General features: G+C 45.5%; 1 protein-coding gene across 9 annotated transcripts in view; it reads right to left on the bottom strand.

The window, feature by feature from the left end:
- Window positions 1-524: 524 nt before the first annotated feature.
- The window catches only part of ppfia2 (PTPRF interacting protein alpha 2), a 179,189-nt gene continuing 167,619 nt past the window's right edge, over window positions 525-12,094 (bottom strand). For 4 of the 9 annotated variants that reach the window (XM_081723165.1, XM_081723164.1, XM_081723167.1 and 1 more), the window contains 8 exons: window positions 9,830-9,862; window positions 8,710-9,029; window positions 8,230-8,327; window positions 4,885-5,060; window positions 4,697-4,765; window positions 3,704-3,848; window positions 1,444-1,518; window positions 525-1,343 (listed from right to left, as the gene is read on the bottom strand). In XM_081723165.1, the coding sequence (XP_081579291.1) occupies window positions 1,460-1,518; window positions 3,704-3,848; window positions 4,697-4,765; window positions 4,885-5,060; window positions 8,230-8,327; window positions 8,710-9,029; window positions 9,830-9,862 (900 nt within the window). In that variant the 3' untranslated portion in view covers window positions 525-1,343; window positions 1,444-1,459. Of the gene's footprint in view, window positions 1,344-1,443; window positions 1,519-3,703; window positions 3,849-4,696; window positions 4,766-4,884; window positions 5,061-8,229; window positions 8,328-8,709; window positions 9,030-9,829; window positions 9,863-12,094 lie in introns of those variants that run through there. The other 5 variants (XM_081723171.1, XM_081723172.1, XM_081723166.1 and 2 more) reach the window with 4 other exon arrangements.

Raw genomic sequence — 12,094 nt, 5'->3', positions numbered from 1 at the left:
TTGTCATTTCTCCTGTTTGTTGAGGGTGGGGTTTGGCCCCTAGTGAGAAGGGCCAGCACATTTGTGGGTTAGCAGTGATGTGATGTTTTGTGTAACTGAGTAGTTGTAATCTCTGGCGATGTGCTTCTGGAGTGACTTCGAACTAGGCTTGCCAGGATAAGGCAAAATTTGAAATGCCAGCCTAAAGTGGAACATAGTGCACTATATAAGACATTACACTATGGGGTGCATTCCCTGATCCCTACACTACATTTAACACGAGGCGCCATCTATACCTCAGGCCATGTTGAATATGTGAAATAGAGGCAGGGAGGGAGGGTCTTGTGTGTTAAAATACAGCTTTACCCCACAAAACCCTTGTAAGGGGTAAACAAACACCTTGATGACTAGAGCGCCACATTAAAGAGAATTCTCCTTATGATGCGACAATGGCAACTCAAAAGATCTACTTTACTACATTCTAGAACCACACGCTCCAAATAACTCCTCAAAGGGTGGCAACTCTGATGTATCTGTGGAAGAAGGTGTGTGTGTGTGTGTGTGTGTGTGTGTGTGTGTGTGTGTGTGTGTGTGTGTGTGTGTGTGTGTGTGTGTGTGTGTGTGTGTGTGTGGTGTAAACCTGTACTTGTGCAGCTTCTTGCTTCCCCCTCCGTTCTGCCGTGAACTGGTTGCCAAGGTGAGCCTGTGGGCCAGCGCCCAGAGGAGGGGAGAGCACGAGCAGAGCACGAGCGACCTTGACCCCGCGGTACAGGGAAGAAAGAAACAAAACCAAGGGCATGCGGTGTTTGTGGGTCCCCCCACCTTCTGCAGTCGCCCCCGCACTCTTCATGTTTTCCCTTCCTCTGACACACACGCTGAGTTGGAGTTAGTGATCCAGCCTTCCTCGAGGTTTACGGAGAGGTTCGGGACAAACAGGGATAGGGCAGGGTGCCCGCTGAACCACCGTGAAGAACGAAGCCATGACATTAAGAGAGAAAAGCTGCACAAAGTCTAAATGTTCTCATAGGTCTCCCGTTTTCTTTTTATATAGACATGTTTATAGATTTTTTTATATATATATATATAATTTTATATAAAAAAACCATATTTATATTTATTTACAGTAAAACCTACACATCCCCTGTATAAGACTGGGCCGGGTCGGGCAGGCGTGACGCAGCACCTGGGCAGGGTGTCTGGGTTGTGACCTTGGCTTGTTGTGATAAAGGAGCAGGAAGGGTTTCTGGCGAACCCATGCCCACCCCTGGGCCCTCTCCCTGGGGACGATTCTTTTGGCAGTGTGACTCAGCTGATTTCCACTCCAGGCCCAGGGACCACTTTCCTAACATTAAGATCTGACTCCACTAGAAAAATAAAAAACAAAAAACATGGAAAACAGGACAGAAAGGTTTGTGTTTTCATGTGTTTTTGTATGGCAGCTACAAGGAGGTGTGTGTGACTCACGGTCTCTCTCCCTAGCTCAGCAGGAGTAGGTCCTCACAGTGGAACTGTCCAGCCGCTGCACTGCCGATGGCCCAACTGCAGGGGGCGACAGACACGCACTAAACAATCTTTTATTGCAGATTCGCGGAACTATGTCGGGGTGATCGCCACTGTCGTCAATAAAGTGGTTCTCTCACTCTCACACTCACTAATCCACTTTTTTTTTTCTGTCTCCAACATGTTCCTATTTACATTAGTCAGCACTCCTGCACACAAACACATGGTTAGTCTGAGCGTCACATAACCAGTGAAAAACAGAGTGGTGATTTTTGGTCAGAATCCAGACGCACAGCAGGCATCCTTCAGCTGGACGTTAGTCCTCGACATGGGGCTACAGCCCAGGAACAGAGGCCAGCTGCCCTGGGGTCAGGCACCTGTGTGACATGTAATCATTGCGGAGCTTAGCAAGCTAAAACAAGGCCAACCCTTCCCACGGTGCTCTTGCACAACACATGGGCTGTGCAGGGGTTTGTAGAGGAACCCCCAACAACTTCTACACAAGCAAAACCTATGGCCTACACCCCTCCTCTACAACCAAACTCCACTGGGATTAAACAGAGGTACCTGACGTAGGTGCACAGACCCCGGTGGTCAGGAGTGAATGACACACATTTAAAATGCCCAAACATGGAAAAAAAAAAAACATTTGTACAGTTTACCCTGCTAGCGTCTGTTCTTTATTAGTGATTAGCAAGAGCATTTTTAGCCAAACGATCGTGTTGACTACAATACAGATCATGACAGTTTAACCAGAGTGCTGTTTTAAGGCAGGGGGACATTTCATGTTCTTGTGTTCACATTTAAACACATATACAGCCAGTTTCTTAGACCCAGGTTACGCCTAGGTTGAAAAGAAATTATGATTTCCAGTAAATTGCCACTGGCACTGCAGTTTAGTCAAAGACTATGCTTAATTCACATCTGACAAACCTGCTCTTGAACTTTAGGTCATGCATCTCCATCCTTGCTCCCAGAAAGAGCAGTATAGTTCCAACCCTAGTGAAGGTCTACAGGAGACGCTTATGTTACCAGTACGGGATGTTAGGCCAGATTTGGAAATACACTGCAGATGCCAGTTTTAGGTAAGTCTATGGATGGCCCCCTTTTCAGAAGTATGTTTGTGTTGTATGTGTGCAGTGTTTGAGTGATGCTTTATTTGAAGATGTTTCCCTGTACTAATACTACGTCCCCAGTAATTCTAAACTCTGAAAATGACCACATTACCAAATCATAACTGCCAGTTATTTACAATTGGGGGGGGTCATTATAAAACTGGCACATTTATCCTAATCGTAAAAAAGGCAGGCTTAACATGTACATTTATGGCATGACAATATTTAATATTATATAACATTCCAATAATTTGTAATGTAATTTGTTGTATAGCATTACAATAATTTACATGTTACATTTAACATTTATACTTTCAGCATCTTTTCCAGAAGCTTTTATCTTTAACAGAAACTGCTTTGGTAAGTCCTTCTTTTATGTGTGTGTGTGTGTGTGTGTGTTTCTCATCCTAAGAGATCTATTATTAGGGTGTACTGGTCAACATTTTGCAGTAAACCGTATAAGTTACATATTTCAAATATTTCTCGTCTGAATTCCACAGCTGTCTTTAGGCTTCCGTATAAAGCGCTCTGAGTTCACACCTCCGAGCCTGCCTCCGTTCGTAACTACAGGGGGAAATTCTGAAATAAGTGTCTGTAGCAACTGACCATACAGTAATAATTATGGTGGAGGTTATGAATATATGGTTAGGAATCCCTTAAATTTCCTTTAATGCACGACAAATAAACCACAGTGGGAGGGGCACATCTGAAAGGTGTTTGCTAGAAGACGTTTCGTCTGAACGCCAGCCAAGGACAGGAGACTCGGTTAGAGAGGGGTCATGTGGGGCCCACAGAGGTCACACAGTCAGTGGTCTGTGTTATAGCGGTCACTTCATATAGCACTAAACAGCAGCAGTCCAGAAGCGACAACAAATGGCTTAAGCCCTCTGTGTCAGGCAGGGTAGTGTAGGGTATGTGCTTGCTGTGTATATGTGTGTGCGCTTGGGCCTCTGACTACAGCTTGTGTGTATGTGTTTGTTTCTGACTGACTGACTGCATCTCACCTGCGTGTACATGTGTTTCTTAGCCTATGGCAGTGTGCTTTTGTGTGTCTGACTGGGAGCAAAGATGTCTCTCAGTCTGTCGTTGTGTGTGTGTATGAATCTCACCCTCTGGGGGGAGTCGGCGGGAGTGTGCAGAGGTGGCAGTAAGGCGGAAGCCTGCTGGCAGGGTCTCTGCTGAGCCAGGCATCATACTAATGCCATGGATATCCCATGGAGGGAACTGCCTCCTCCATGAGGGTCCACGAAAATCCTGAACACATCACCCAGAGACACATCACATCACAGAAGCACACACGGATAAATTATTATACTAACCCTAAACATGACCCTAATCCTTAAACATTACTATACTTGTAAGTTAAATCTACACATGGCCTTAAACATTACTCTTGCCATGCAGACTTAATCCTAAACTATCCCTGGTTATAACCAAGGACTAAAAATAAATGTCTGGCTTTTTTACGTGTAGACATAAAAGGCTTTCTGTATATAGTTTTAATAGTATTTCTTTTAAACAAGAAGACATATTTTACAGTCTTGCTCTGGATTGTAGTAGAGATGGTAGACAGATTCACACCACAGCCTGTGTGTGCTGTCACTCAAACCTAATCATACTGATAGGCTTAATCTTCTCTAGTGAGCTTGTCAGGACACTTAGTAATACGGCTTATTAATACTAGATTCCGACTGATTAATAAGGACATTCTGTCTGTTTGAGCTGTTATTTCTGAATAGTGGACTATATAACAGACTGCTGCTATTGGCAACCACTGGTGGGCATGTCGTTGGGTTGATTTTATTAGTGGAAGCTTGTAACTGGCTAATAACATAAATCTACAATCATTATTAAGATAAAGTACACCAAATATGAAAATCACCAAATTTATGAAAAAATGTACATTACAAAGAAAGTAATTTGGCAAATACTAACCCCTCATCATCAGTATATTGGGTACATATGCTCTACCTGTCACAGAGCAACAGTGTGTATCCTGGGCAGGCAAGGTAAAGTGCTGTCTTGTCATAAACACCAGGCTTGCTCTCTCTCTTTTGTGTGTGTGTGTGTGTGTGTGTGTGTTGGGGTTGGTGTGGACAGACCTCATCCAGGCGTCTTTCTGTGCCCAGTGCCAGCAGGTTGTTGTATTCTCTCTCCAGAATCTGACGGGCCTACAGCAGGAGAATGGACTGGTTAAATGCAGCCTGTGTGCTTGAGTGAGTGTGTGAGTGAGTGAGTGAGTGAGTGTGTGTGAGTGAGTGAGTTAGTGAGAGAGAGAGAGAGCAGGAACCTGAGTGTTTTGGTTGGGGATCTGAAGCAGCAGGGCGAGGCTGCTATAGTCAAAGTTGTCGTCGAGGGCAATAAGAGCCCCGTGCACTCCGCTCTCCAGAAGGATGTTGGCGTAGTCACGGAGACCGATGCTCTGAACCCAGCGAATCACACGCTCATTACTCCACACTAGCACATCTGTGTACACACACACACACACATTAAAAAAAAGGAATGTGTATTTTCATACTGTCATATTATGTACAACACCAAACCCCCACCCCACAGGGGTATGGTCAAGAATGTCACCCCACAGCGTGGTTGAGTGTGTCACCCCACACACAGGGGACTGGTTGAGCGTGTGACCCCAGAGCGGAGTGGTCAAGTGTATCATGCCACCAGGACCCTGCTTGCAGATTTCCTCTCAAATCTAGTCACTCCAGTAGAAAAAGCCATTATTGTTGGTGAGAAAACACAATCACGTCAGCCTTCTCAAGTATAGAAAAGCAAATATTACCACTCGAACAGCTTATCTCTTGACCCTAATATAAAATAACATAAATATTCCTAGATTTCTTTTTAGTATAACTGCACATCTAACTAGGAATAAAACTGACACAAAGCTCATATTACATCACACAGTAGTAATGTGTTCATGAATTTTTTTAATGAGAAAATTAAGCACATTAGAGATAACTTTAAGAGCATTAAAATGACCTCGGGCAGCTGCTTGGAGATTTGAACCACTAAGCCAAAAACCCTCCACCTGCTTACTCGATTCACTGCCCACACACTTTCTTAAGGAAATCCTACCTGAAGCAATTGAACCTTTGCTAAATTTAATAGACTCCTCCTTGAACATTAGCTGCATACCTAAATTATTCAAATTAGCAGTAATCTGACCACTTATTAAAAAATCCAACCTCGTCGCATGTCAGCGGTCACAAACGATCTCAAACCTTCCATTTAGTTCCAAGATCCTAGAAAAAGCTGTAGCTCAGCAGCTAAGATCATATCTGAATCAGAACCAGAAACATGAAGTCTTTCAGTCAGGGTTTAGGCCTAATCATAGAGACAGCATTGATTAAAGTAGTTAATGACCTGTTGTTGACTTCTGACCAGTGTTATGTCTCTGCTTATATTGCTTGATCCAAGTGCAGCATTTGACACTATAGATCACAACATAGTTAACTAGATAGACTCAAAAATGTTGTTGGTATTAGGGGAACAGCCCTTTCCAAGTTTAAAGCTCATCTAGCCAGTTGCTACCAGTTTAACATAAATACAGACTTCTCAACATATACCAAGGTTAGCTATGGTGTCCCACAAGGACCCCCTTTGCTTTTTTCTTTATATCTGCTACCTCTAGGTGACATTATACGTAAACACTGTGCTAGTTTCCACGGCTACCCTGATGATACTCAGCTATATGTCTTAGCCAAACCAGAGGACCTACATCAGATTAATGTTGTTGAGGAACAAGGATGTCAGACACTGGATGCTGATGTACTTCCTCTTACTTAATCCTGACAAAACAGGTGCTTCTGTTAGGCCCAGAGACAGCCAGGTCCTCGCTCTCTAATTACTCAGTAAACCCTCATTGGTCTCCCAATCACATCTTCTCTTACAGTTAAAGATCTTGGAGTCCCAGTCTCTTGTTCAAAGCTCATGTGAATAATGTTTCTAGGACCACCTTTCTCCACCTCAGGAACATTTCAAAGATGCTCTCCTCACATGATGCAGAAAAGCTAGTCCATGCATTTATTACTTCAAGATTGGACTACTGTAATGTCTTACTATCTGGCTGTACCACTAAGTGCCTAAACAAGCTCCAGCTAGTTCAAAATGCAGCAGCCAGAGTTCTTACTAGAACTAGAAAATTTGATCACTCCTATCTTAGCTACTTTACATTGGCTCCCATTTGCTCATATTTTGTATTGATTATAAAATACTTTGATTATATTGATTATAAAATGACCTACAGAGCACTGAATGTTCTTGCCCCACAGTACCTTAGAGAACTCTTAGTGCATTACGATCCATCATGCCTGCTTAAATCAAAAGGTGCAGCTTTTGACTAGTACAAAGAATAAGAATCTAACACAGCAGGTGGAGCCTTTTCCTATAAACCACCCACACTATGGAGTAACCTTCCTGTAAATGTTCAAGACTCAGACACAGACTCAGTCTCAATATTTAAGGCTAGGCTGAAAACCTGTCTGTACATTCAGGCATTTTATTAACTACTTCCCAACATAGGTAAAGGTATAGATCTGGGGGTCCATGGGCATTGAGAGTTATGGTAAACTGGGATGTTATGATGCTGTCACTCAGGTTTGTTGACTGTGAGTGGTGGACTGCTGATGTTCCACGGTGCCCTCATGCCAGTGGTTCCTTCTGGCTCTTTCATTTTAGCTGCGCTGCCATAGCTTGATGTGCCACAGTTCATTTTTGGACGTTATAGTTCCCTAATTTACACACCGTGGTACTTGGATATGTCTAATAATCTATTCTCCCTTTCTGCTGAGGTACCTACCCCTGATGTCATGATGTTACTGAGACTCAACCCGTCTCAGCTGTCATGGCTACTCCCACCACCCCAATGCCCCCTGCTGTAGCCCACCACACCACTACTTCTCCGTTGCCCTTAATGTACAAGAGTGTCGTCCCACACAGGGCGTGGTCCAGTGTACCATCTCACAGGGGCGTGGTTCAGCATGTCAGACCAGATAGGGTTGTGATGGAGCGTGTCACCAGACAGGGGCGTGGCCGAGCGTGTCAACCCCCAGGGGCGTGGCCGAGCGTGTCACCCCACAGGGGCGTGGCCGAGCGTGTCACCCCCCCAGGGGCGTGGCCGAGCGTGTCAACCCCCAGGGGCGTGGCCGAGCGTGTCACCCCCCAGGGGCGTGGCCGAGCGTGTCAACCCCCAGGGGCGTGGCCGAGCGTGTCACCCCACAGGGGCGTGGCCGAGCGTGTCACCCCCCCAGGGGCGTGGCCGAGCGTGTCACCCCCCAGGGGCGTGGCCGAGCGTGTCACCCCACAGGGGCGTGGCCGAGCGTAGCAGAGCGTGTCACCCCACAGGGGCGTGGCCGAGCGTAGTAGAGCGTGTCAACCCCCAGGGGCGTGGCCGAGCGTGTCACCCCCCAGGGGCGTGGCCGAGCGTGTCACCCCCCAGGGGCGTGGCCGAGCGTGTCACCCCCCCAGGGGCGTGGCCGAGCGTGTCACCCCACAGGGGCGTGGCCGAGCGTAGTAGAGCGTGTCACCCCACAGAGGCGTGGCCGAGCGTGTCACCCCACAGGGGCGTGGCCGAGCGTAGCAGAGCGCGTCACCCCACAGGGGCGTGGCCGAGCGTAGCAGAGCGTGTCACCTCTCATCTCATGCTGACTAGACTCTCGCCTCCTCTCCAGTTCCTTGCGGTCGTAATTCAGCTTCTTTAGACACATGATGCCGTACTGCAGGCTGGTCCTGTTGACATAAACAAAAGCTCACACAGCGAAACATCCCACATGCAGTTACCCTCCAGATAGCGGCTACGGTAGTCACACTGCATTCATAGCCATGTTAGCCTGTCAGCCAGTAAGCATCCAAGTGAGGTCTTTTATAACATGTTTATAACATTTTTATAACATGCATACATGGATCTACAAAACACACATTATATTGCACACACAGCATGCATCTGATAATAACCATGGACGGTAGCAATGACACCATTGTTTAAAGTGATCGGCCATTTTGACAAACAGTTTATGTTGCTTTCGCATCATTATAAGTGTATCGTTATTGCTTTAACTGACTTGTTAAATTTGCTCATGTTTTGTCCAAAAGATGGAGTTCAGAACTGCACCTGTAGAAACTTTCTGATCTTGTTTTTGTCAAGTCCATCGCTGAGTCTTTTAAGGTTCGGATTCTTTTTGCGATGAATGTCCTTAAAGACGTGCGATGTACAGAGAAGGCTTTTGACCTCCGAGGCTGCGTCTCAGAGCCATACCTGTGGAAGCTGTCCACCATTTTGAGGTGGACGCGCAGGTCCTTCTTGGTGAGGTGGTCGAGCATGCGTGCGTCCACCAGGCACTCCATGAAGTAGCTGCGGTACTGAGGTAGTCCGAGACTGGGCAGCCACTCGTTACCGATCCACTCGTGGTTCATGTCCCCATACGCCAGGGTCTGACACCCACACGCACAGACACACAGGGCAGGTCAGAGAGGGCAGCAGGTCGGGGGTCACTCAAGGACAATTCAGCGATGTGGAACGGGCGCCAGACTTAGAAATTAGCCTTCGAGTGAGCGTTACTGTCTGGGTGCGAGGACGAACGCTTGCTTGTTGAAGTTTGTTGAGCTTGCTGTAGTTATGTTACGAAATGGCCATTGTGTTCCTGACAGAACTGTAAACTAGGGCCCCACAATACTACATCTTTTTGATTGGGTAATGCATTCATTTAGTTGTGCTTTGGTCCATGCCGAGAATTCATGCTAAAATTTTGATATCTGATATTAAATCGGGACTTTTTTTTTCTTAGAGAATGAATGTATACAGTACACAGGGTAAATTGTCATGCAGTTACCACAGAAAGGCTAGTGGTTAGAGAAGCAAGCAGTAGTCTCAGGACTAACACTCCCAGTTTGTGAACCCGAGACAGACAGCGCCCAGACAGACAGCTATATTGCAGACAGACAGCACTACTGCAACTGACTTCAGGCCCAGGAAGCACGCTCCCTGTACAAGCCACAGATTTCTTTACAAATACAAATAAGGCATTAAATAAATAAATAAATAAGGGTTTTCTACTGACTTAGAGCATGCATGTTGTCTCAGTGGTGCAGGAAAATGTCCCTGAATCCAACTTACAATGGCTAGAGTGGACAGAACTACGTAGGATACCCTATAACGGCCTGACCATCAAAAGACGCCAACAAAAGGCAGCAGATTGAAGGAGGACTCTCGCCTGTCCGTCATTCAGTCTTACCTGAGACCAACTTCCTTCTTCTGCCTCAGACTTCTGTGATTGGGCAATGTGAACAATAAGCACAGTGTTAGTGGATGCAATTCTAACATTAAATTGATTTTGCATTAAACAACAACACACTTTACTGTCCAGTGTCATAAGGTGTGATTAGGTGTAATTAGGTTCTAGGTTTCTAAAATAAAATGCATGTCTGTGCAAAGGTTGATATAGACCTCAGCTCAGCATTCAATATCAATGTATTTACAACTCCACATATTTCATGTTACCATAGATGTCTATAAGTAAACAATTGTTAAGTCGATTGCTATGTACTTTATTTCCATGAGAGGTTGTTTGAAAATAATAGCCAAGCGACAGATCCATTTCAGGATTCATTTAGCACATCGGATTTTCAGTGGGTCAAACGTTTACATGTATTTCATTAGCATTCACTGGCATTACCTTATAATTGCTTAACGCAAATCAAACTCTGGGATTAACCTTTCACAAGCTTTAAAACCCTTTGCTGGAATTTTTGCCCTTCCTCCTGACAGAACTGGTCTAACTTGGGTTTGGGGTCTTTTTGCTATGGCATGCCTTTTCAGTTCGACGCACGTTTTTTTTTTTCTGCGGGAGTCACGTCAGGGCTTTGGGACAGCTACATCCTCTTTGCCGTCTCACGGTCACCTCCGGATGAACTCTCGGGGTCAGTGTCCTGCTGAGAGACCCAGACGCTGTGTAGCGGTTTTGCTTCGGGATTTGCAGGTAATCCTTCTTCCTCACTGCACCACGTATGTTCTGAAATGCACTAGTAGCTTTTCTTGCGAAACACCCGCTACATAGCCTTACCAATTTCCACTAATATTTATGGTCAGTTTCCCCTGGTGGTCACTGGGTTCAGTCAGGCTCTAATGACAGTGGAGACATCACACCTGTGTGACAGGCCTTCAGGTCCTTGTGGTGAGGGCTTCTCTTAATTGTAGATGTAGATACCCTGGTATTTATTATTCTTTTTGTGTTGTCAGGTCTTTTTTTTTTTGGTGGTGTTGTTGTCTTGGGGTTTAGTTGAATCTTTCAGCCCAAAGATCGTCTGTGACCAATTCCTGAATGATGCAGTTTCTTTATGGTCCCGACATGTTTACATGTGAATATAATTGTTCTAGACTTGTGGCACTTCATTTTTGTTTTTGATTTTCTTGTTTTTGCTTCTGAGGTCTGAGACATTCAACCTGGAAATCTGATATATATTGGAAACTCTGGAAACTCTGTGTACTTCCCTTCAATTCTGTAGACACACACACACACACACACACACTCCAGCATGCATCTTCTCTGACTCAGGGAAGGTGTGTGATGGTGCTGAAGTATGCTGTAGTATAAGATGCAGATGTAGTCAGAATTGTAGTGAAGCACACAAGGTTTCCAGAGAAACAGGACATTTTGGGCAGAGGTCCTTCATCAGCTGATCTGGACTGATCTGTTCCGTACACCTGTACTGCACCAGACAGCAGGGGTCATGAAAATGTTGCCATACTGAGCACTCGGGACTCTGCTGTTGTGAGGTAGCCTCTAAATTAGCGTTCTGATTTTATCAGTATTTTCAGTTCAGTCCTGGGGGACCCCCAGGCAGCCTGCATCTCTGCTCCGCCCCAGATCCTCAAAAGCGTGTACTGCCTGGGGGTCCTTGAAAGACTGGGATGGAAAATACAGGCTTAGGTCATTCATTTGCTTTCCAGGGAAGGCAAGAATGAATCAGTGCTCCTGTTTGACTGCGCCATCATGGTGAAATCTTTAGGTGAGACTTATTTCTGTCTCTGATGTTTAAGCAGGTGAAGCGAGAGGGATGGGTGTTTTGGACAACCAAAAACCACATGGCTGATAGGCTAGTTCAGCTGTTGCCTCCTAGGTTAAACCGCATCGGATCCGGGGAGCGTGGAACACTTCCGGTCTAATGAGTGTTTACTATTCTTTCGTCCAAACTTTCTGTAATTTAACAAGATGGCAGTTACAGTCGTTCAACGAAACTAATGAAGTCCCATTTATATTGTCTCGTTCACTAGTCACTAAAGCACTGAAGTTTCTCTGTGTCCTTTAGGCAGCTGCTGAAGAAAGACTTCAAAAATTGTCTCTAGACTATTTAGATCTGTGGAGTTGTGGCTGGGTTTGGTCAGCTAATGGTAGCATGAGAGACAGACAGACAGTTCATTACTCTGTATATCTGAATACGAAATGACATGGAAAGAGATTTAAATGGGAGGAACGTGCCGAAGAAAAGGCGAGGGATGG

The sequence above is a fragment of the Electrophorus electricus genome, chromosome 11 (genome assembly GCF_041902795.1).
Source record: "Electrophorus electricus isolate QZ-2024a chromosome 11, ASM4190279v1, whole genome shotgun sequence".
Classification (NCBI taxonomy): domain Eukaryota; kingdom Metazoa; phylum Chordata; class Actinopteri; order Gymnotiformes; family Gymnotidae; genus Electrophorus; species Electrophorus electricus.
The sequence above is the reverse complement of the archived record's forward strand: the minus strand, read 5'-3'. Positions and strand labels throughout refer to the sequence as shown.